This window comes from Arvicola amphibius, chromosome 13 (genome assembly GCF_903992535.2).
Source record: "Arvicola amphibius chromosome 13, mArvAmp1.2, whole genome shotgun sequence".
NCBI classification, from domain to species: Eukaryota; Metazoa; Chordata; class Mammalia; order Rodentia; family Cricetidae; genus Arvicola; species Arvicola amphibius.
Genome location: NC_052059.1, coordinates 58222518 through 58248654, shown reverse-complemented (window position 1 = coordinate 58248654; position 26137 = coordinate 58222518). Strand labels below are relative to the sequence as shown.

Sequence of the window (26137 nt, the reverse complement as noted above, 5' to 3'; positions counted from 1 at the left end):
CTATCTTTCATGTCTTCTAGAACTTTGACAATGTTCTTCAATATTATGGTCTTCCCAATTATATCCTATAGTAGTAAGGTTTCTGTAGGTCTCCAGCATCACATCTTTGTAGAGACTCTTTTGGGAAGGATTCAGTAAAGTCCATTCTTCCCAAGTGAAGTCGACATGCACGTCATCATAGGTCAATACATTCATGGTGCAGCCGCCAAGCTGACACACTCTCTGCCCACAAGAAAGCCCAAGCTGCAGTGCGTGAGGGAGCTGAAATGGAACGTAACTCTTACATCTTAATTTAACCCATTTCCATTAATCTGTGCATCACCACAGGGTCGTGGCCTACCAGCAAAGTTTCAGCACATCTGACTTTGGCAGAGGTTCCATGGCTTCTCCCTGACTCTGCCTCCTTTCTTCCATCATTCAGCTCATTTTTCTCTGCTTAACTCTGTTCCCCTGTAGGTTTGCTATAGGCCAAAAGCAGTTCTTTTATTTATCAATAGTAATCACAGCACATTCTGTTTGGCACTGCCTCAGCAGATACATGATTTGCAAACATTTCCTTCAACTTTGGAATTGTATTTTCACTTTATCAATGGTGTAATTTAAAGCATAAACATTTTATTGCTAGGACTATAGCTCAGTAGCATGCTTGACTAGCATTCAGGGTGCCTGAGTTTAATTTATGGCACTGAAAAAAATAAGAAATAATCGTTTTTCACTTCAATAGGGACCAACTATTTTATCTTCTTTGTTTCTTACCCTTTTGTTATCATAACTAAGAAAAATTTGTCTAACTCATGTCATTAAAATTTATCCCTATGCTTAAACATGTTTTACTTGGCCTGGGGAGATGGTTCAGGAAGACAGAGCAACCACTGTTCTTGTAGAGAAGCAAAGTTTACTTCCCATCTTTTTTTTTATCTTTACAAATCAAATGCCTTTATTTTTGCTCCTTCTGTAGCACATGAGAAATGGCAGTGACCTTGGCAATAGGCTTATTGTCTTTGTCCCATTCGGAAGCCAGAATTTCAACATACCTGACAATCTTTTCCCAAAGTGAAAGATGGTAGCTAGCCCCAGTGCTGTGACCTAGAGGACATCAAAGTCAGCATCGGATAAGGTAGCTAGTTGCCTGACCCCTGGTCTGGGGCTAAAACTTGTTTGCCTGAGTAAGGGACATCAGTCGTAGGATTTGTCCACTTTTGATAAACCGAAAAAAAAAAAAAGACAGGGTTTCTCTGTATATCGTTGGCTGTCCTGGAACTTGCTCTGTAGACCAGGCTGGCCTGGAACTCAGAAATCCACCTGCCTCTGCCTCCCGGGTGCTAGGATTAAAGTCATGCACTGCTGCCACCCAACTGTATCTTGTTTTGAGATGGCCAGAAGATTGCTCTTGAGTTGTCCCTAAGTAATACTCTAAGGCAGGCCTAGTGGCTCTTTATGGTCATGGATTCCAAGAAAAGCTGCCCTTGGAAGTTCTTGAAAGAGACATAACAAGCATCGAACAACGTTCAAGTTGTGGCTCACACAGCCATCACAGAGGCTGAGTGAGCAGTCACCCAGGGAGGAGGATCCCAGGTCATTCCATTCCCATGGGGTAGGTGACTAGAAGGTAACAGCACCCGGGTCAGCCAGTGCCTTCCTGTGTCCACACCTAGGAACACCTTCCAGTTGTCCAAGCAGCCATAGTTGTAAGGATTCCTAAATACTCTGCCCTTGGCCTGTAACCGACATCTTTCCTTCTTGTTGATATGCCTTTCGATGCTAGTCTCACCCCGACTGATGAGAACAGCATGCCATATGGTTAGGGCACCCAGGGCCAGTGCCACAGAACTGCACAGGAACCAGAGGTAGACAAGACTCTTGTGAGTTATTCTTTCTCGAAAGGAGAAGGTAGGAGGTGGAGTCTGGTGGTAAGTCTCAATGGCAGTGTAAGCCTCTCGGAAAAGGTCCCAACTTCCATATAGCTACAGTAGACACAACCCAGAGTCATGAAAAAACAGAAAGAGAAGAAGTAGCGATGGTTATAGTGGCCCACACAATTGTTTAGCCAAGGGCAGTGATGATCCATCTTCAGCACACACCTATTACAGATGCTGCAGTGGTGTGTTCGGGCTGGTTTGGGGTAAATGCACTTCTTACAGATGGAGACGGTAGCAATGTCATTCCTGCCCTAGGGTGGGTATCCAGGAGGAGTGGTGATGGCCTGGTAGTAATGGAAGACGATGAGGATCAGATTCCAGTGGCTATAGAAGAAATGCCAGCAGAGTCGTGGTACTGAGTAGGTTCGAAGGATGAGGGGCAGGACACACAGATAAGCAATGGCCACAATGGACCCAGTCAGCACGATCACCAGCACCACAAACACCACTCCAAACCAGCGGATTACATTGTCCACCAGCCAGTAGATAGGCTCAAAGGCAGCGTCAACAGCAGTGTCACTGCCTCCAAAGGAGTTGTAGAGCAGGGAGCGCAGGCAAACCTTTCCATAAGGCCAGCGCTGTACCAGGCCCCGGAGCAGAGGTGGGCAGTGACGCCTGTAACCCAGGAGCAGAAGGAGAAGCAGGCAGAGGCGGGCTGGGCCCAAGAGCAGACTCCGTTGGCCCCGCATGGCTCCTGCCCCTGCCAGCTTCTCAATCAGCCAAATTCAGTCCAGTCGCCCTGCCCGCCGCTCAGTGCCTTCGGCTCCAGCTCGGGATCCAAACCGGGCCAATCTCAGGCTGACCCACCATTGCCCAAAGCCCACAGTGGCAGCCAGCGGACCGGGTCCGGCCGCCCGCCCCTACTTCCCATCTTTGAGCTGCCTGCAAGTTCAGCTCTAGGGTATTTGATGTCCTCTTCTGTCATCTGTAGACACCTGCGCGCACACACACACACACACACACACACACACACACACACACACACACACACACCATCTAAATAGAATACATTTTTGAAAAATGCTCCATGCTTCATAACTTGGTTGTGGAATTTTGACTGTCTTTTGTAATACACTATAGAAAGAAGAAATGCCTTCTTCCATTAACAAGTAAATATCCATCCATTTGTCCATTGTTTTCTTCAAGGACTATGACTTTGGAATAGCTGACTATACTGTTCTAATTCCTAGCCTATATTACATCACAAGTCTACCACAATTCAAATTTCTTTCTCCTAACAATGTCACCTCTGACTTTACCAATGCTTAATTCAGTTCTCTTTATTTAACCAGTTAACAGAATTGAGAACACTTATCTCTTCATCTTAATTCATTTTTTCTATATCCAAAGTACCCAAGATTCACCTTTTTCTTTCATGCATATCACAACCTCTCACCTATTGCACTGAAAGAATAACCCAAAGAAAAACATATAGTAATCCTCCTGGATATTGGAAGTAGACACAATCGCCAGGCAAAAATTGGGAACTTGAGGGTGGGGCGAGATGGGGCCAAGGGAAGATGGGGAGAGAAAAGCATGAAGGGGAGAATGGGGGGAGCTCGGAGGAATGAAATGCTTGGGATACAGGAAGGGTGGATATGGGAGCAGGGAAGCATATATCTTAATTTAGGGAGCCATCTAAGGGTTGTAAAGAGACTTGACCCTAGAGGGGTTCCCAGGTTTCCAGGGAGACGCCCCCAGTTAGTTCCTTGGGCAGCTGAGGAGAGGGAGCCTGAAAAGGCCAGTTCCTATAGCCATACTGATGAATTTCTTGCATATCACCATAGAACCTCCACCTGGCGATAGATGAAGAAAATGACTAAGCCCCACATTGGAGCACCGGACTGGGCTCCCAAGGTCCTGATGAGGAGCAGAAGGAGAGAGAACATGAGAAAGAAAGTCAGGACCGTGAGGGGTGCGTTCACTCATGGAGACGGTGGGACAGAACTAATGGGAGATCACCAACTCCAGTTGGATTGGGACTGATGGAACATGAGACCAAACCAGACTCTCTGAATGTGGCTGACGGTGGAGGCTGACAGAGAAGCCAAGGACAAAGGCGCTGATCTTTGACTCTTCTGCATGGACAGGCTCTGTGGGAGCCTTCTCAGCTTGGTTGATCACCTTCCTGGACCTGGGGGGAGTTGGGAGGACCTTGGTCTTAACATAGAGTAGGGAACCCTGATGGCTCCTTGGCCTGAAAAGGGAGGGGGGTATGAGGAGAGGGGAGGGGAGGGAAGGGGGAGGAAGAGGGGAGGAGATGGAAATTTTTAAATATGAAAACATAGACGAAAAAAGAAGAAAAATTATACTTCAGTGACTGTTGTAGCTGTGACAGTAAGTATTGGTTTCTGTTTGCAGCAAACTCCTATGTCCAGCGGGACTGTTGGTCTTGGTCCTTCTTGGCTAATAACTAGACTTCAGAGGAGGGATAGCAAAGGGGATAAAGGAAGGCTGAGCTTTGGAGAGGGCAGAACCAGAAGTATAAACATGACTGGTGGTGACTTATTGACCTTTGTGCAACCATCTTCTGGTTCAGACTTCAATTACTTCTGCTGGCACTACCCTGTCCAAATGACAATCCAAGTGACATATTGCATATTCCTAAATTGAAATGATTCACAGCAGTTTTTAAACACAGAAATAGATTGCTATACATTTTCTACATCTCCAAATTGTTTTAGTAAAAACAACAAACCTCACAATCATGTATACAATATTTTTTATCACAGACATATGTTTTAAAAACACAGTTACACTATATTAACATCCACATATATATTAGAAATGCAAATTTGGGAAAAAGAATGAAAGGGAATAACAATGAGGAGAAAAGCAAAAACAATGACAACTTAATTGGCAAATATTTTAAATTTAATAGAAATTTTATATTTGAGTATAACTATATTAATTTAGATAAATATACCGAAAGCAGTTATAATTTGACAAAAAGCAAATGTAACTGTCTAAAGCTTTGGGGCTTTCCACTTTCTCATCTGTGTATTTATGGAACATTGGTCACACTTACAGAAGAAGAAATAATACTGCATTGCTCACACATGATCATGTGACTCAGTTGTACAAACAGAATTTCTATGAAATCATAGCTGTTCTTGCTCAAGCCCTGATCAGTGAGCTCCAGAAAGGAAACATTTTGGTGAGACATCCTGCTTCCCATGATAGTCTGTCTCAAATGAACCTACAACATGGGGGCTGAGAGACCGCAGACTTGGATGTAGCCCCTTGCAACTGCACAAGGTTACTCATCCCGATCTCTCTATAAACTCCAGGTATTCCCTCCTTCCTGGCAGACCCCCATTTCCCATGAGAGAGCTCTGTCCCTCACTGAAGTAGTTTCATCTGTTGAGGTCAGACTCTGGTTCTTCCCTACCTTCTGCCTCTTTACTCTGTGCTCACAATCTAAGAAAGCAGCCATGGGCTGGAGCAAGGACGGCATCACAGCTCCCTTTCCAGTTGCTGTGACAAAAGAGCCAGCCTGAGCATGATCACTCAGAAGGAAGAGGATTCACTTGACCTGACAATTCCAGGTTACAGTCCTTCATAGCATGGAAGTCACAGCAGCAGAGACTTGAGTGAACTTGTCACATGGCACCCATAATCGGGAACAAAGAGCCCAGAATGCTTTTGTGCCCTGCTATACTCACTCTCTCCATTCTACTCAGTGTGCAGGGCCAAACTCTGGAAATGGTGCTGCCATGCTCAAACTGTGTCTTCCCAGGCCAACCAGATGAGTCCTTATTGATTCTCTTTATGGTGAGTCTATCCTGAGTCACGTTGCCTAAACTAACCACACATATGGAGAATGTTTCTGAGGCTCTTGAGGCACTGAGTGCAAGCCTTCACATCTCCTAAATACTAACCTTCAGTCTGAAAAGGAAAGAAGTCAAGACTTCTCCCTCTAGTGCACACTACAGAGGCACCCACTGCAGTCAACGTTTATGTGGAAGTGAATTGTATCTACAAATCTCTTGGAAATAATCAGTCAGTAGAAAATGCAGTCTACAAAACAACCAGAAAGGAAGGAGCCATGTCTCAGCAATCATTTTATGCTTTTTTTACGCTGATATGTCACCTTACATGGGATTCGTGACCAAATGTCTATACACTACAGATAGGGCACCAATGATAGACCAAAATAATGATTTCAGAGAAGTCCAGCTTTAAGAACCAATAAGTTTATTTAGGTTACTTACAGGAGCATGGATGATCTAAAGTCAATCAGCTGCAGCCCTCCCCAGCATCTTACAGGTTTGTGTTCAGCTCCCCCTGCAGCCTCAGACACTGTGCAGTCAGAGCACAGAAGTACACAGCCGAGTCGCTCCAGTGCACAGAGGCTTTCTTCAGGTGGAAGGAAGAGTTACTCTTCTGAAAGTTAGCCTCAAAGCCATTCACTCCATGAACCAAAGTTTCTCCTGAAAAGTACCTGAGGAGAAGCTGGAGGCCTTGACCAGGGTGCTGCATGTACCAGAAGAGGAGAGGAGCTCCACCAGAAGAATAGTCACATCTGAGCTCCACCGAGTCTCCTTCAAAGACAACGACACGGGCATCTGGCTGTGTGACTGACTGTGCTTGGATGTCTCCTGAAAAACAATCAAATATAAGTCAGTAAATGTGATGCAGATTTCATGGAGAAAATTATTCTTACTAAAATTCAAGTAAAAACAAGGCAGTGAATCTTGTGCATCTTAAAACAATCAGGATATTTTACTCACCCAGGAAAAATGGTATGCCTAGGAATGAGATGAGGATTTTAAGCACTGATGAGCACTGGAGACACTTATAGTGCCTTTTTGGAAAAACTTGACACATGCTGGAAAGTGGCTGCCGTTCCCAGTTCTTGAAGATGAAGACAAAGAACAAAAAGTTGACTAGACACCCTCCTTGCTTACATAAATTCTAGAAAACAAACAAACAACCTGCAGAAGTGATCCTAGTCCTGGGAACCTTCTGGCCTCTGACTGTCTTCACTTCTTCACTCATAAGATGCTCTAAGGACTCAGTCAGATACAGGGAGCAACTGAGTTGAAAGTGGGGATCAACTGCAGAAACAGAGGAGTCAGCGAGTCTATGCAACGTCGCCCTCTGGTGGCCAGTGCAGGATAAACGCTCTGAAGCAAATCCTTGTGTTTTTTCTATCTAGAGCACACCTCGTGTTTCGAAGCGAATCTGTACTGTGTTTAGTCTTAACCTAATGAAAAATAGGCCGTGAATAATTAAAGGGTAATTTTCTTTTGAAAAAATGATCATATGATAAAACTATTAAATTTGGAGGCTGTTAAAACTTGAGTGTAAAAGTGTAATAACCTGCAAGCAGTCCTGCTGCCTGAAACAGTCAAAACCCAAAGACTGGATCTTTAAAGTGTGTTTTGTTGAATCCGGAAAGGCAATGAATAGTCTGCCTTCACGGGCATTTCCTCATTAGCATTTTTGTAGGGAGCCAGAACAAAGGAAATGATTTTTTTGAAGTTCAGTAATACCCTTTTGGCCAGATGGTTTTTGGATCTGAGATATCCTTTTCATTTTTCTCCCCTTCCACTCCCCTCTCTCCCTCCCATTTCTTCCTCACCTGTCTACCCCCAGCCCACCCCTTGTTTAACTCAGAACAAAAAAAAATTATTAGCAATGTGTTTTCCTGTAGATTCCTTTCTAGAGAAGAAGAGTCCATACCAGCTTACAAAATCCACATGCAGTGCCCTCCCACTGTGCCTCTACCACAGCCATCATCTATGCAGACAGATCTCTGCTGTCAGTGGGCATCCAATCAAGGGGAGTTCTGGTAGGATATGATGGTAGGATATTGATGAAATGAAAAAAAAAGACACAGAAACTACTAGTTTCAAATACTAATCCTTCCCTTAAAATATAAAACAAACTCCTCTATTTCAAGCAGAATTGTGAAGGACCAGTGACTTTAGATAATCACTATGACAATGCAGTATGGAGAAAAGACATCACTTGGTCTGGGAAGAGTGGGATGACACACCATCAAAGAAACGGTAGACTGGAACATCTGCAGATGGAACTAGGCTGACTATGAAAGTACTTATAACACTCACACCATGAAAGGCTTAAGATTTAAGAAAAGAGTAAATAAAATTTACATGAAGCATGGACTTTTTAGGGGGAGTGTCAATGAAGCACAGCCCAGAGAAACAGAAACCATGGGAACAGCTTGACCTAGACACGTTGGTATCCAGCAGTTTTGAGTGGGTGAATGTTGGGTATTCTAATGAGGGTAGTGTTGACTGTGGCCAATAGCAATGCCATTCTTCTAAAAGAGAAGTTTTTCTTCTCATTTCAGCTTTAAGACATCTGGAATTAAAAGGAGATTAAATGCTAAGTCAAAACAAGTATTACTGTGAGATAAAGGAGGCATTTTACAATGAGTAAAGGGTCCCTAGTCCAGAAGAGATGATATTTTCTGTCTGTGCACTTAACAAAAAATTAAAAAAATGAATGAAGCAAAAGCAGAGAAAATTAAAATAAGATAAATCTACAATCAGAGTTAATGATTGCAATGCTCACTTCCAAGTAGGTAATATTACAAGGTAAAAGCTGGGACTAGATAAGAGCAACCAATTAGACCAAATTGACATCTGTAACATCTGTACTGCCATTACACTCACCAAAGCAGTGTGCTTTGTACCAGTGTTCAAGCAATGTTCTCTTAGGCAGACCACAGATTCAGACAGTTCAAAATACACCAGTGAACCTGAAGGACTGAAGTTACAAGCCCTGTGTTTGCTGGCCACAAAGTAAAATAGAAATCCGTCCCATGCAGGACAAGTAGCAAAATATCACCAAGTATTTGAAAATTAAGTAACACATTCAAGTAAACCACAGGTAAGGGTAGAGTAAAAGGAGAAGTTAGAAGCTATTTTGATCTAAAGATTGGTAAAGTACAGCCTAAGGATATGTTTTGTGTGTAGCTAAAACAGTTTACAAAAGAAGATGTGCAAGATTTCAGGAGCGAAGAAAGATTTCAAACTATCAGTGGACATCTACCATGAGACTCATACTCCCTCATCCTTGCCCATTTTCCAATTAATTTTTATTTAAATATTTTATGTAATATTCATTGATGCATATAATGTGTTTGATCCAATCCACTACCATTCCTTCCCACTTTTTCCCTTCCACCTTCCAGCTTCATGTACTCTGTGTGTGTGTATTTTAAATCAATATCTAATGAGTCCACCTAGTGCTCTATCTGTGTGTATAGTGTGGTATCATCCTACTGGCTAACTTCTTAGGACCCACATCCCCGAAGAGACCCTTTCTCTCTTTTTCTCAATTGAATTAAGTATTTTAAATAAGTAGCTTGAAAGAGAAAAATCTGATAGTAATGCAAATTTATTAGTTCTTATGCAGGGTATTAGCATTGCATATAGTTTCTTTCCTTAGTTTCATTTTATAGTCTGTATTTGTCAGTAAAATGTCATTTTTTAAAGAATTATGTGTACTGAATGGTGGAGTTCTAGACTCACTTCACAGTGCTTCTCTTTCAGTTAGAATGTTTTGCTTTTTATATTTAGTGTAATTAATTATTTGCTTTGCTTCTGAGGAATTTTATTGATGTTTTGCTTTTCCACTTAGTCTTTATTCCCCTATTCCTTTGTTTCTGATCTTTATGACATTTTATGGTATTCTAATTCAAACAATTATAGTATTAACATTTTTGTTGTTATATAAAAACCCCAATGTCATATATAGATACAACTCTCTGTAAGTTGTTGGTCAGGAAGGCCCCAGAGGCCCCTAAAAATTGAAATCTATGCCAATTCTATAGTTTTGACTCCATGGCACATTGCACTCCTGGGAGGAGGTGATATCATCTTGAAGAACCCAAATGAGATTTCATATGCAAATAATCAAGAATAATAACTCATTGGACACTCAACCAGATCCACTTCGTGTGTAAAATATAGGACTGGAAAACACATCTGAAAATGAAATGAATCTGATTCATAAAACAAAGTTCATAATATTTTTGTGGTGTGCATTTTAATTTACACAGCATAGTTTGTGGGTGTCCAAAACTAGGTCACAATATATACCCATTCTCTGGCTATTAGCAGGATATCTTTGTTGAAGTTGTTCACTTAAGGTCTACAAAAAGTCTTTGCCTCCATTTGTCTGTCTCTATTCTTCTGCCAAAGCCATAATTTTGGACTTGCCAAGCTGCTGATTCAGTCTCATGTTGTTCAGATAGTATTACTCTCTACTGAGGCTCTTTATAATAAAAAATCAAGTGTATAGTAAATATTCTTGTAATAAACAAATATATTGTTGAACAGGTAACAGACAGTTATTGAAAGACCTAATCTCATGAGACCATTGTGAGCTATACCTTTTTCTTTGCTCCCCTCCCTACCTTTCCCCTCCCATTCAACCTTCTTCCATGGTTGCCATGTTCTCAATTTACTCAGGAGATCTTGTCTTTTTCTATTCCCATGTAGATTAGATCCATGTATGCCTCTCTTAGGGTCCTCATTGTTGTCTAGGTTCTCTGGGATTACAATTTGTGGGCTGGCTTTCTTTGCTTTATATTTAAGAACCACTTATGTGTGAGTACATATGATAGTTGTCTTTCAACTTATGCTGGAGAGATTGTGGGGAAAAGGGAACACTCCGGCATTATTGGTGGGAGTGCAAGCTGGTGCAGACCCTTTGGATGTCAGTGTGGCAATTTCTCAGAAAATTAGGAAACAACCTTCCTCAAGACCCAGCAATACCACTTTTGGGTATATATCTAAAGGATGCTCATTCGTGCCACAAGGACATGTGCTCAACTATGGTCATAGCAGCTTTGTTTGTCATAGCCAGAACCTGGAAACAACCTAGATGCCGCTCAACTGAAGAATGGATAAGGAAAATGTGGTACAATTACACAATGGAGTACTACACAGCAAAAAAAATGACATCTTGAACTTTGCAGGCAAATAGATGGAGCTAAAAAACATCATATTGGGTGAGGTAACCCAGACCCAGAGAATAGTTTCTTTTTTATTGTTCTCTGCATTCATTTTTTATTTTTATTTTTTTTTTACTGAGAATTGTTTCTTATAGACAGTAGGAACATAGATTTTGTTTCTTGATCTATTTGGTCAATCTGTCTTTTGATTGACTAATTGAGGCCATTAATATTTCATGTTATTGAAATGTGTATATGTTGTGGTCATTGCATTGCTGACTTTGGTGCTGCTGTTTTGTCTTCAGTGGTCCTTGTGTTTTAATCATCGTGGCTTCATATTTCTGTCCACATTCTCTTATTCATTCCTGTCTTCAGCACAAAACAATTCTTTCCTATATTTTCTTTGGGTGTGTGTTGTTGGATATAAATTCTGGGGGTGAATATTTTATCATGGAAAGTGTTAGTTTCTGTTTAACTATGGTGAATAGTATTATTAGGAATATTAGTTTAGATTATCCATGTGGTCTTCCTGGCTTTCAATGTTTCCTTTGAGAATTCAGCTGGTAGTCTGATGGGTTTTCCTTTATTTGTGACTTAAAACATTTTCTCTTATAGCTTCAATATATTCTGTTGTACCTTATACTTAGTGTTTTAACTATGATATGCCATGGGGTGATTATTTCTTGCCTATTTGGTGCTCTATTTGTTTCTTGAATTTGTATGGGCATTCCCTTCCTTAGTTTAGAGAAATGTTCTTCTCTGATCTTGTTGAAGACCTGGGTTATGTCATTGATTTAGGATTGTTTTTCCTAACCTATGTCTATATTTCTATTAAATTTTTTAATGTGTCTTATATTTCCTTGCATGTTCCTTTTTGGTGTTTTTAAATCTAGCATTCATTGAGGATTTAGTGTAGATCTTCCTCTTTAAGTACTGATATCCTGCCATCTACTTGATTTATTTTACTTGTAAGACTTTTCTTTGTGTTTTCTACTTGGGTTATTATATTTTTTCATTCCATCTTCATTCCAGCTTAAGATATCTTCAATGTTTTTATATCTTTATTGAATTCCATTTTCAGTTCTTGGATTGTTTTCCTCATTTCCAACAGCTTTAAATTTTTGTTTTTAGGGCATTATTCAGACATTTATTATCATAAATTATGTCTCCTGAATTTCATTGACTGATGTGTGTGTGCGTGTGTTCTTTAAACTCCTCAAATATTTTGACGAAGTTTACAATTGTTCTTTTCAATTCTTTGTCCCGATTCATCAAAGTAGTTCTCATTACCAATTTTTCCATAGGTTTCTATAGTGAATCCTGGCTTGATATTTCATACTTTTTGTAGTTTTGTAACAGTAACTAGGAATGTGATCATTCATTAGTTCTGTGTCTTATTTGGACAAAGAAGATTATGGCAGATGGGATAATATATGAGCAAGTCAGCCATGGAGCTTAGAAATGTTTTATGTGGAGTGAAGTCAATAGGATAAAGGGAATTTTGTTGGTGTATAGAATGTGCACCATGGTCCAGGCCTGGAGTGTGGGGGTAGATCTGACTGGGTAGAGGGGTTAGATATGGCATTAGAAAGGCATGAGAGGAGGGGTTGGGTTCAAGCCCATCTGGACCTGGTAGAAGTCGAAGTCTAGAGATCAGTGGCAGCATAGGCAGGAGTGGCCAGACTAGGCTAGTGGGACCTAAGCTAGATCTGGCAGGTTGGAGAGAATATGTGAAGGGACTAAAGGATCAGGCATTACTCATCAAGCTAGACCCTAGAGCAGGATCATCTTCTTTTTTCTTACAGATTCTCTAGGCCTCATTGAAGAACAGTTGACAGTGAAGCTAATGATTACAGAAAACAATGACTGGGAAGGTATGTCATGTCATTGGCTTAGAACACTCACAAGCTTTGACTTCCCCAAGATTGTTTCAAAGATTCAATACAAAATTGCTTAAAAAATTAGGGGAATTTTTAAAGGAAACTGAGGAATTTTCTGATTTACATGGGATGCAAGCATACTTCAGTAACTAAGCAGTTTTCTAAGTAAACAGTGTTACAGAACTTACCCTGTTTTTAAAAAAAGTAACTAAAAGACCTTGATGTCAATGAAAATAGGAGATAGATAAATGATAAATAGATAGATATTGATAGATAGATAGATAATTGATAGATAGATAGATAGATAGATATTATATCAATGTAGCTTAAATAGGTATGACAGATACAGACTATATATAATATCTCATTAATTTTTACAAAAATGGGTATAATTTAACTGGAGGAGAAAGGTGTTTTGAAGAGGTGGTACCAGTCACTCAACCTTGGCTGTTCATCATAACTGATAGTTCTCACTTTTGTTACATGAAATTTTACTATGTTAAAGTTAAAACCTTCCTTTTTATTTAAACAGAAAAAGGGAGGTGATGTGCAATTCCCTTCTGTATGCTGTGACTATCATTGATTAATAAAGAAGCTGCTTTGGGTCTATTGCAGCACAAAATAGAACAAGGCAGAAAATCCAAGAAGATAGAGGAGGAGAGAGTAGGTAGAGTCAAAGAGAAACCATGTAGCTTCCAGAGAAGAAAGATGCCATCAGGAGCACACAGGAACTTTGCTGGTAGGCCATAACCTCATGGTAATGCACAGATTAATAGACATGGGTTAATTTAAGATGTAAGCGCTAGTTAGCAATATAACTAAGTGACTGGCCAAGCACTGTTTTACTTAATGTGTTTTCTGTGTGATTTTTTCGAATCTGGGCAGCTGGAAATGAACTAGTAGTCTCTTCCGACAACGTCCCATTAATTTTAACAAAATTGGGAACAATCTAACTGAAGAAGAAAGGTGTTTTGAAGACATGTTTCCAGTTACCCAGACTTCTCAGCTCATCACAAGTGACAGTTCTCACTTTTCATAGTGAGAACTATAATCCACTCCATTATAGTAAGGTTTGGAAGTAACAAAACATGTTTCTTATTGTGGTTGAGGGTTTGGATGCAGATGCCTGAGAGGGTACAGAGTTCTTCAAGCTCAAAAGTAGTACTGTGGAGAGCTTTCTATATTTGATACTGTGGCTTTGAGCTTTTCTGTTTTCCCCCACAGCAAAAGATATAAGAGGATTTAAGCTGAAAATGAATCCAGTCTGGCCATTTCCCAAGATCTTGCCTAAACCAGTGTAGTTCTGTATAACTACAGTGTAGTCAGTACCACCTCCATCCTGGAATGTCAGGGTGTCAGGACTCTGATTCTTATATCTTTCCCTTATAAGACTATAAAATATTTTAGAAAAACTAAATTAAACATCACAAATTTTAAAGAATTCTCTTGCACTGCTAGTAGACTCTTATCACTAAGGTGACATAATCACAATTTTACCTACTATTGGGGTCTAGGAAACAGTTCTGAGGGTTTGTGTCAGGACTGCAGGTGCCTGCTTCACACTGTGCATCTGTAGCACAGAAGTAAACAGCAGTATCTTCAGGCTGCGCAGCAGTGATGGACAGGGAACTGCTCTGAGTAGAAGTGTTCAGAGTCGCTCTTAGCCTTCCACTGTGTTTCTCTCTCTCATTTGAACGTACTAAGATTAGCATGGCAGGGCCTCTGCCTGGGTTTTGTCTGTACCACTGTAGGGCAGCTATGGATGCTTTGTAACTGCAGTTCACAGTGACGTTTTCACCGTCCTGGATGCTCAAGGCCCAAGGATTCTCTTCTCCTAATTGGCTGTTTACCCCTACATAGAAACACAGGACAGAAAACAAAAGTCAGGGGTTACATTTTCAAATGGCATTTCCAGATTAATGAGAAGGCTACATCTCACATACATGTGGACTATGAAGTTTGCTGTCTCTGTTACCCTCACCAGAAACCCAAACTCACAGGTCAGTTGTAGCCATACCATCACCATCGACACTCCCAGGAGTCTGTCCATTCTTCCCACTGAAGCGTAGATCACACGAAGTGCAGCTCTGGGCCAGATCACAAATTGTTTGGTTTTGAAACATCTGTCCTGAAAAGTCTCAGAAGCAAGTTGAAACACCTCCCTCCCCTCCCCTTCTCCTCTCTCCCCAACCTCATCCCCACCCTCCTCTTCTCCATGTCTCTGATTTCAAACCAAGGTCGTGTGAAGGCAAGCCCTGACATCTAGTGGTAGCCCCATCATCTTGCTAAGAGAGCATGCAATGGTAAGGAATGTGCACAGCTGAGACTGCAATGCTGTTCTATTCTCTGTCCTTATCAAACTCTTGTTAGATTTCCTTGGTAGCATAGGGAAAGAAAAAGCAAAAAAAAAAAAAAAAATGAAAGAAAGACTAGAGCCTGACCTCTACAGTGAAGGACACACGCCCGCCTAGAGGAAAGGGGATGTCTGTGTGAGGAAAGGATAGCAGTGACTCTATAATGGTTGTGTTTGCATCCATAAGGGCTATAACCATTCTGCTTTCTTTTTCTGTGCAAACAGGAATGCATCCAGGGAGTCCCAGGACAGTTGCAGGTGCTAACTGCCTACCATGCAACTGAAGGATGATAGGGTAGATCCACGTCTGCACTCTGTACTCCTCTGGTTATTTTTGTTACTTTTGTTCTTCATCATTTGCTCGTCTTAGAATCTTATTGGTTACTAAGATAATTGTTTATTGTTGGATAAATTGTCTATTATTTCCAGAGGCCTCCATATTATTCTGGCTTTCTTACATGTGTGCAATATTCATTTAAAATCTTCTATAATGCAGATGTGGATATCACAGATTATTATCACTCCTTAGGACAGATCTTTATAGCTCTTAATTTTGAAAAATAAAGATTTACTAGATATAGTAATCCTGGTTGATAACTATTGCTTCCTTTCAGGGTATGAAGCCTGTCATTACAGTCTTTTGGTTTTCTTGCCTATGTGAGAAACTCAGTCCTTCTCTCTTGCAACCATCAGTTTATTTTCTTTTTTCTATACACTTAGAAATCAATCTTCCAATACACTTGGAAGACAAGGTATGAAGAAAGCTTTTGATGCACACCTTCATTTTATTTCTTTGTTTCTCTAAATGAACATGGCAATTAGCATATTTAAAGCTACTGTGAAGTTGGAGACTATGAATCAAAACTAAAGCAAAAAACTGGGCAGAACTATGCTGGAATAGAATAGTAATTGATAGAGACTGATATGACTTCCTCCTAAGAATAGAGCCATGAAATAGAAGCCATGAAATAGGAGCCATGAAATCAGTGGCACCTAAATATTTGTGGCATTAATTTTTTAAAAAGCCATTTTCCTGAGGCTTTTTAGTCACTAGCCCAGGTTAGGGCTAGGATTAAAATTCCAGCTCTAGGAATCAGAACCAAAACCTAGCTCAGAAGAAAAATTAATATTCCCAGCTCCCAACTGCCCCAGCTTAGCTACCATGTAAAATGGAAAATACACAAGGATTCTGTATACTGTATATTATTGTGTTGCTCTCCAATTGTTTGCCCACGTGCCACATCTTAGTTTCCATGTAAAGATGAAAAATACACAGAATCTGGATACTATATATTATTGTGTTGTTCTTGAATTGTTTGACTTCTAAGAAAGTAGCAACAGCTGCTAAAAGACTTTTGAATATAAATGTTACTAGATTAATCCTACTTAAATATTTTGAAAATGCCTTGACTTCAAAATTTAATTTAAAAGATACGTTACTTTGGAAAAGAAGTTTTGCTTTTGTTTTCACAGGAAGTGAGAGACTTTGGATTTATTCTGGATTAAGAAAAATAAGGTTTGATCGAGTAAGACCCCCTGAAAATTCTCCAATTGGAACAGATGACCCAGATGATCCATCATTTCAGAGTACATTTGTTGTAGTTTCCACTGAGTTCTACATCCAGAACTGCTTCAAGACTGCTGGCTGAAATGATCCAACCTCACAGAATACTCCAGTAAGGACTTGACCAAATACAAATTTTCATTGGGTCTCCATAAGACTATCAGTACCCCCAATCAGCAGGAAGTAGCCTAGAAAACTATGCCCACATTCCCAATAAATGGATTATGGTTATTTGTTTCTGTTTAATGTGTAGGTTACAAATTGTTATGAATAATAGTCAGGAAAAAAGTTAAACAAAGGAAATTAGATTCAGGGTTCTTGTTTTTAATAAAAAAAGCCAGGTGTTGGTGGCACACACCTTTAATCCTAGCATTCAGGAGGCAGAGAGGTGTGAATCTCTTTGAGTTCAAGGCCAGCCAGCAGCCAGGTCTACAAACTGAGTTCCAGGAAAGGCTCCATAGTTACTGAAAAACCCTGCCAGAAATAACCAAGAGAGAGAGAGAGAGAGAGAGAGAGAGAGAGAGAGAGAGAGAGAGAATGAGAGAGAGAAGAAGGAAGAAAGAAATTTTAAAAAGAAAAAGGGGGATATAAATATGAAAAGATAAAAAGGTAGATTATTGAATCTACTCTGAAAAGAAAAAGGGAGGATAATATAGATATGATAGGATAAAAAGGTATTTTATTGAATCTACTTTTTAAAAGCAAGGATTAGTTTTAAACGTTTAACATTGATTTTACTTTTGTAGAGTATATGCAAATTTTATATGTTGATACAAATTTATGATTAATTTTGTTAAAACATATATTACATACATTTCTAATCTTGTTCAATGTATTGTACCAATATAGTTCATTTGGCAATGTAATGCAAATCTCTAGTCTTAAAATTATTATTATCAACAGTTTGGATAATAAAGAAATATAGGTTAGTAGTTAATCACCTAGTATAATCAAATTTGTAGTCACATTAGGTATGTTTTCAAGATCAAACAAAAATATAATTTAGATAGATAGAATATGGAATTTAAGATGTTTTAATAACCTCCATTCTTTGTTTTATGACAATGATTCATGTCTGTTCCTGCAGAACCAATTAACTTTAGAGAAAATAATGAGTATCAAAGAAACTCCACATTGAGCTCTCTTTCTATTGGTAAAAGTAAGCCACTAGGCAAGAAAATGCCCCTGTGTTGACTGCTGACTATTCTGTTAATTAGAAAAGTGGGACACAAAATATCCTGCTTCACAAAAAAGTCTGTCAAATATGCTAGGCATGTAACCTGAATATGGATGCCCTAACATTGCAAAGGAACTTTGGGTGATCGTCCAGGCAGCCAGTGGTTTCTGTTATTACTCATACTTTTTGGAAGTCGCTTGCTTACTGAGTTAATATTATTTTGTTCTTGGGTCTCTGAGGGAGTTTAAGATTAGATAGTTATAGTTTACCAGACACAGAAAGTAAGTTATGATAGAAAGTAAATTAGGAATAAGACTTCAGAATCACAAAGATAAGATAGATACAAAATATTTTCTCTAAATTTGTCAAATACAAATGGACTAGACATTGTTAATATATTTATTGCCTGTATATATTATATATAGTCATTGTACTTGTTGTATATAGTTTTCTTATATTAGTTTTAGCCTTCTTTTTTAGACGAAAAGGGGGGATGTATTGGCACTTCAATTATATTTTAATAAATAAAGACTTCCTGAAGATCTGAGAGTGAAACAGTCCCACTGCCTAGCCTTACAGACAAGGTTATGGTAACACACACCTTTAATACCAGTAGCCACATTGACACACACTTTTAATTGTAATAGCCACAATGATGTGCACCTTTAATCACAGTCGCCACAATGACACACACTTTTAATCCTAGTAGCCCCCCTAGAAATTGGATGGTGCCATTGAAATGGGATGGTGCATGCCTTTAATCCCAGTGGAACACACCTTTAATCCCAGCCCTACAGAGGAATATAAGAGGGGGTGAAACAGCTCTTGGAGACAGTTTCCTTCTGAGTAAGATTCCGGAAATCAGGATTTCCATTTTTGGCCTGAGGGCATAAGACACCATGCTATTTCTGCCTACATTCTTAAATTTAATCCAAGACTGCAATAATGTCATCAATTCATAAGTGTAGATAATGATTTTTCTTTTTATCTATTCATAAATGGAAGACATGTCAGTAAGTAGTTGCTGGAGCAGGAAGCAAAGAGATCACATCTTTCCCCATAGTGTGAAGAAGAGAGAGGGAAAAAAGTGGAGTAAGGCTATAACTCTCAAAGCACAGCTCAGGAACTCACTTTCTGAGAAAAACCATACCTCCTTAATGTCCCTCAAACAGTGCTAAGAACTGTGGACCTTTGGGGACCTTGGGGGAGGACTGACAGAGGAGGGGAGATGCAGGGAGGGGAGCAGAGAAAAGTGTACAGTTCAATAAAAGTCAATCAAAAAAGAACTGTGGCCCAAGTATTCAAGAGTGAGACTATGGGGAACATTCTCATTCAAACTACCACACACTTATACAATAACATAATAAACATTCAAATTGGAACCTTGTCCTGTATTCTTGTCAAAATATCATGCCAGAAATTATACAAAAATGCTGAACAATTTTTAAATATTTTTGTTCTAGAGCAATGTTTTATTCCTTCTCAATGCCTTTTCAGTTTTTCTTTATTTTTGAAAATGTTGCACACATACACAATGAAGTATTATTTCTACCTCCAGTTTCCCAGATATGACCCTCCCATATATATCCTCTCCAACAAGCTCATCTTCAAACTTCATATTTTTTTAACCTACTAACTCCAGTTAGTGTTAATTATTTGCCCACGAGGGGAGCACACACTGGAGCATAGGCAACTCACCATAGGCCATATCCTTAACTAAGAATAATTATCTCTTTCTGTCTCTGGTCACCATAAAAAGAGGAGTCACTGCCATGTGTGTGCATTTGCAATGGATAGTCGTTTGGAACTACTGAAGATTCATAATCAAGAGGAATAAGCAGACATACAGTCCTGAACACAATACCCTGAAGTTCTACAACTCTGTCTGCTACAACAGGCTGATTTACTGCAAAACTGTGGGAGTGGAGCCCACAGCCAATGTCAAAATTTTTGTAGTGGTCATTAAATGCAGATAAGGTCAGAGAAAACCAGTCACTTCATATGTAAGGACCACCATCAACAAGAATGCACATGTCACCCTCAGCAGCATCAGGCACATGATCCTAAAGAACATGTACTCCCCGATCTGTGCATGGCAGCCAGGTCACATGAAAGGCCAGTGACATCCTGGAAAGCCAGAAGCCTGTGGTGGTGAAGTGGAAATGGACCCATCCCAACAAAAGGTCCTGAACCCTATACTCCAGAAATGATAAAGGGTCTGTTGACTTTTCCAAAATAAAGAAAAAATGAAAGAAATAATAATTATCTCATTGATCTGGAGAGATACTTCAACAGGCAAGATCACTAGCTGATCTACTAGAGAACTTGGTTTCAATTCCTAGCACCTACAAGGCAGATCACAACTGTCTTTTACTTCAGTTCCAAGGGACCTGAAAACCTTAAACAAGCATACATAAGGCAACACACCAATGTACATAAAAGTAAAAAAATAAATAAATAAAATGAATGATTATCCATTTCTCTATATCTATGTCCCATAGTAAAATTCAATGTTTTGTGGGTATATGCTTTTGAGTCTATCAAATATTTCTTCTATAGTTTGGAAATAAGTGTTCAGTCTCCACTTTTAAACATTGAGAATGTATAGAAAATATTGATTCCTCTCCACTCTTTCATTAAGTGTGTCTTTGTTCCAACAGAAACAAAAATACTCAATCCATCCTATTCAGGTTTTTCTTAACCCATAGAATACATAAACAGTGCTCTAACATACAGATCACAAAAGTTTTGGATAGAATAAGGTTTAACACTGTATCAATATAATTCAATATAACATTTTTTCAGGAACTTAATATATCAGACATTTTTTTCTGAACTTAGCACTCACATCAGATAAAATCCACAGTGCCCAGGTACCAAAGAGGAGTGTGGTAATAAGTTCTACAATGTCTTCACCTTTCCTCATATTCTAAAGTCGGTCAATGTATGTTTGAGAACCCACCTCTGCAGGTCTTTGTTCTTGAGGACAAATGCCACTGATGTCTGGAACACTTTGAAGCACCTTCTGTATGGGGGATGGGGAAAACAATCCTGACATCATTTTGTGCTCAATTTCCTGGCTGGTTTGAAAGTCTCAATGGCTTTGACTGTCGCTCACCACACCTCTATGAATCACTTAGTGCACATACATCAAGATTCAGAGCAGGAATTGAGTCTTACTCAGAGATACTTCCATTAACAGCGACACAAACCCTCTCTTTGCTCTCTCTGCCCATATAAGATATTCTTGTTATTGCTTCAGCCAGTTCTCACACTCTGAACTCTGATTCCTCCTTTTGCTCATCAAACATGTGCGATTGCAGCTGAGAAAAACAATGAAGTGAGAGATATAACTAAAACAGGTTATAACTAACAGATTTCGAGGGACAGTTTTGATGATTCCTTTCTTCACTTTTCAGGTTTCTTTCATCAGTGTGTTTAAAATATGACATCCACATATCTAGAGAGACTAAGGAAACAGAAGTATATTACCCACTGTAAGGAGATCTGTTATCATATGAAATATTTTCATGTATTGTTGTTTGATAAAAATCAGAACCATTGAATGAAGCTTCAGTGAGCGCCATGGTGAACATGCTAAGTGAAGTGACCTTTACAGTACTTCACCTTACAAAGTAATAAATTGAGATACTTACTGTGGCACAAGCCTGTAATCCCAGAACTCAGGATGCTAAAACAGGAAGATCATGAACTTTAGGCCACTGTAAGCTCCAAAAATAAAATTTTATCTCAAAAATACATAAATTAATGAAAAAAATACAAGAAGGCAACAAATGAGGCAGCTAACCAATCAAATGGATAAACTACAAATGAGAAAAAAAAATCTTGTGAACTATTCATCTGAAAGGGGGTTGAAGCAGTACACAGTAAAATAATCTAACAAAAATTGAGCTGTGGAACTGAACAGAGAGTTCTCAAAAGAAGAACTGCAAATGGCCAATAAATAATGCATTGAACCTTCTTAGTTGTTAACAAAATGGAAGTTAATCTAATTTGGTACTTCAGCTCACCCCATTCAGAATACTATCATCGCATAATCAAATGACAGCAAATGCTGGTAAAGATATTGGGAAATAGGGAGTCTTCATTCACCTTTGGTAGAAGGATAAACTGATGTAATCTGGAAATCAGTGTGAAGCATTCTCACAAATCTAAATGAGGACATCATATAGGGTCCAACTATGTAATTCCTGGATATATTTCTGAAGGACACTTTATCTGACTACAGAGATAATTGCTCAACCATGTTTGTTGCTGTTCTAGCCAAAATTTCTAGGAAATGAAGCCAGCCTATATATTCATCAACAAAAGAATGGATAATGACATTCTGGTGGATATGGTCTTCTACTTTACTTTTATTTTTCCCAGTATAATCTATAGTACATGCCAAGAAATTGTGTTTAAATTGGTCTTTACTGAGAACATTCTGGGAAAGGATTGCCCTGTTAATATTTACTAGTGATGTAGGTGTGTCTTCTATCTATCTGATTATTTCATTGGTTAATTAATAAAGAAACGCTTGGCCTGATAGGTCAGAACATAGGTGGGTGTAGTAGACAGAACAGGATGCTAGGAGTGAAGCAGATGCCTCAGGCAATTGTCATGCCTCTCCTCTCTGGGTCAGATGCGATGGAGCCAGCCTCCAGGTCAGACATGCTGAATCTTTCCCGGTAAGACACCACTCGTGGTGTTACACAGATTATTAGATATGGGTTAGTCAAGATGTGAGTAAGAGACTGAAACTAATGGGCCAGGCAGTGTTTAAATGAATACAATTTGTGTGTTGTTATTTCTGGGGCTAAGCTAGCCAGGCAGCCGGGAGCCAGGCAGCAGCCCGCAGCTCCTCACTACATACTAGGAGTTTACAGATGTTTATTTAGATGTTTTTTCTTTTTTTTTCCACTGAAGAGTTTATTCTTAGCATGCAGAGTACTTTCTCAGGGGGAAAAATTTTTGCAGCTCCAGCAGACATTATAAATTAATTTACAAATATAGAAAGTCCTTACAATTCTTCACATACAAAAAATTAAGAAAATTTTTATGTATAAAGTATGAGTCCAGGTAGTTTCTTTGGTTATCTTTTTGCATAACAGTTATTAAGCAACAGTGATGCAATTTGTACATCAAGAGGCCATTAAAATTTTCCATACATTTCTAAAATATTTAAACTACATGCTGTGAATTTTAATATACAGGAGGCATAAAATAAAGCTTTCTCTTAAAAAAATCACACCAGGGATCCCCACCCCCCCATACAGTTTCATGAGGTTCGTTTCTCATGTCAACATCTGAAGAACATGGTAGCACAGGAGCTTGTAGATTACCTTCATTTTAGTGGTGGACTGTTGCTGTAAATCCAGCCGGTCTTGTTTGTTAGCATTCTTTGATCAACTAATGATGCCCAACTGTTTCCTGTAGGATGCTGTGCTAGATTCTCCGCACTACAAGATGATTCAAATGAAGTTACCTCAGAAGTGGGATGGTGGTACTGAAACAAATTATATACATATAACTTTTAAAAGCATTTACCAGAATAGTCTCTCATTAAAAACTGTAAGATTGGTCTGGAAGTAGAAGCACTCAGAGGCAGATCTCTGTGAGTTCAAGGCCAGCATGGTCTATATCGTCAGTTCCAGGACAACCAGGGCTACACAGAGACCTTGTCTCAAAGACCCAACCAAAATTAACCTGTAAGATGTCACTGTCAATGAAATACCTAGGGCATAAGCTAAAAGGGGCATGATGCCAGGTTTACCACAAGGACCTAAAATAATGGTCTCCAGACCTTGTCCCATGTACACTGTGTTTATTATGATGCTGGCATGTTTAAGAACCCATCATTTTCTACGTGTGACCTTGGTATGTATGTTACCTGCCATCTCAGAAGAGCACTCATACCTATCACCCATGCAGAATCTGGTACTATTTATGGCTTCAGAAACCCAGTATCTTGGAACATAAGGAAACTTGCTGTCCAGAAGTAAATGAGTTGACCTTCCAGCTGTATAAACATTTGGCACAAAGCACTCCTGCAGTAGCACCTACTATTTCCAGACAGAGGTAACTTGTGATCTAGATTCAGAAAGGGTTTCTAGATACAACAGGAAGCAAAGGATATAACAGATATAAAATTTGAGATTTCTTATAAAAAAACAAAACAAACAAACAAAAAACTAAAACAAAACAAAACAAAACAAAAAGCCCTAGATTATCTGGCTTTCTTCGAAAAATCACAATGCTGTCCTGGAGGAAATAACCAGCTGGTCAATCCCCCACTCCTCCAGCTGCCAATGGCTTTCATCTTCCCACCCATAACTTCAATGGGCTGTTCCCCCACCAAGCTGCCTGTATACATCTGAGCTGCTGCTCTGGTATAGAAGTGAATTAGAAAATAGATGCAGTCCTCAGAGTTCTCCCTACTATCCTAGGACCGAGGAAGGTGCCTTTTATCTCCAGAGAGACCTGGAGTATAAGAACTACTCTGGCTACTGTGAGCGTAGTCAGTGCACTGTAGGATCACTCAGCAGCTCACAGACATCAATGCAGAAGTTCAGTCCTACCCTGGACCTCCTGAATTGAGTCTACATTCAAAGTGGATCTCAAGTGTACATTGACAAAGTCAGAGGAGTGGTTTACATATCAGAGCCATCCCGGGGGTAGATGAGGCCCAAGTTGTAAAAGGCACTGCTGAAGGGGCTACTCTGGTCCCCACTGCTGCTGCCAGGAAATGGGCTGTCGTAGGAAGATAGCTGGTTGCTTCCACCCATAGTGCTCAGCTGCACGGAGTCTGGAGAGCTGTCTGGGATGGAAGTGCTGGGGAATGCGCTGGAGGGCAACTGGGTGCCCCCTAGGTGGCGGCGATTGCCTGGGATGGCTCGCTGGGTGCTCACGCTGCTGGGGTTTCCACTGAGAGTGTTGAGGGTGCTGAGGAAGGTGTTGAGGCGCGGGGTGGAGGTGTGTGTGGATGCTCCAGGCGAGGAGGAGGTACTGCTGGTGCCTTCTGTAGGCTCTGGGGACTGAGATGGCCTCAGAGACGAGGGGCTGTCTCCTTCTAGCTTTCCACTCACTCTTAGTCTTGAGGACAGTCCTTCTGACTTTGGTGTTCCTGAAGCCACAGTGAGGACCAACCCAACGGCCCACCCCGGCCTTCACAGAGAGTAGGGACTTGGAGCGCTGGGGAGCTCCTAGTTGTTTTTCTTATCATGTTTTCCTGACCTCAAACAACCTTGACTTGATCATCGCTTTCTTTGCTATGTTTTTGTATAAATGTAAAATGAAACTGAAGTAAGGAAGTCTTCATCATTAGACTGCAGTCCAACCCATTCTTTCCAGTCCTCAAACCCCAGGTCCAACAGACCAGATCTGCACAGGTTGGCTGGAAAGGCATATACATACACATGAAAAGTATTCACTGATTAAGAAAAATGAAATAAAATTTGCATGAAAACAGATGCAGTTGGAAAGTACAACAGTGAGTTATCCTACTTTAAGAAACAAACACAGGCAAATCCTAGCTTCCACATTTTATTTGTATTTATTCATGTGACTCTGAGTATGTGTAGATGCTAGGAAGCTAGACAGCTGCCCACAGGAGGGAAAAAAACATTAGGAAAGATGAGTGTGAAGATAATAGAACACATGATATAAAAGTAATAGAGGTGGTACTGGGAACAAGAAGGTTTCAGTAAGAATGGGGACTGGAGAGATGTTGGAGAGGGTAAGCTTGGGCCAGGCTCAACCAAAAGTAAATATATTAGAAACTGCAATAGAGAAAGGAGGTATTTATAAACAAGTTTTTCAAAATTAGAAAACAAATATTTTTTAATAGAAAGCTTTTAAAAAGCAAGCAAATTGGCCGGGCGGTGGTGGCGCATGCCTTTAATCCCAACACTCAGGAGGCAGAGGCAGGCAGATTTCTGTGAGGTTGAGGCCAGCATTCTCTGAAAGAGCTAGTTCCAGGACAGGCTCAAACCCTGTCTTGAAAAACCAAAAAAAAAAGCAAGCAAGTCACAGTGCTGTAGAGGTGATGGTGGTCTTTATGACATGACGTGAGGTGAATCTCAAGGCCATGTGCGTGTCTTCCAGCTCAACAAGATAGGCACATAGAGAGTGTATGCATTGTTGTAGGATCATCAACTTCAGAGAAGTGAAGAGTGGAAAATACTTCAGTCAAATCAATAGTGTGTCTTTCCATTTAGCACTGGTTATTTTCAAAATATCAAAATCCTTCCTGTTGGAATATGGGTGTGGGTCCATGCAGGTCTGTGGGATGAAGACAGAGCTCTCAC

The 26137-nt window shown here is 39.9% G+C and overlaps 2 protein-coding genes and 1 pseudogene across 2 annotated transcripts; 1 reads left to right on the top strand and 2 right to left on the bottom strand.

Moving 5' to 3' along the window:
- Nucleotides 1-195, bottom strand: LOC119800367 (zinc finger protein 431-like). Its single transcript, XM_038310525.1, has one exon. It carries the CDS (start codon nucleotides 193-195, stop codon nucleotides 1-3), a length of 195 nt encoding a protein of 64 aa, XP_038166453.1.
- Nucleotides 196-1227: 1032 nt separating this feature from the next.
- Nucleotides 1228-2608, bottom strand: LOC119800200 (palmitoyltransferase ZDHHC16-like). The gene is given in 2 exon segments (XM_038310318.1): nucleotides 1228-1961; nucleotides 1964-2608. Coding segments are annotated over 2 exon segments (1086 nt in total). The 3' UTR covers nucleotides 1228-1520.
- A 16992-nt stretch (nucleotides 2609-19600) lies between these two features.
- LOC119800444 lies at nucleotides 19601-20018 on the top strand (annotated as a pseudogene).
- Nucleotides 20019-26137: the final 6119 nt, after the last annotated feature.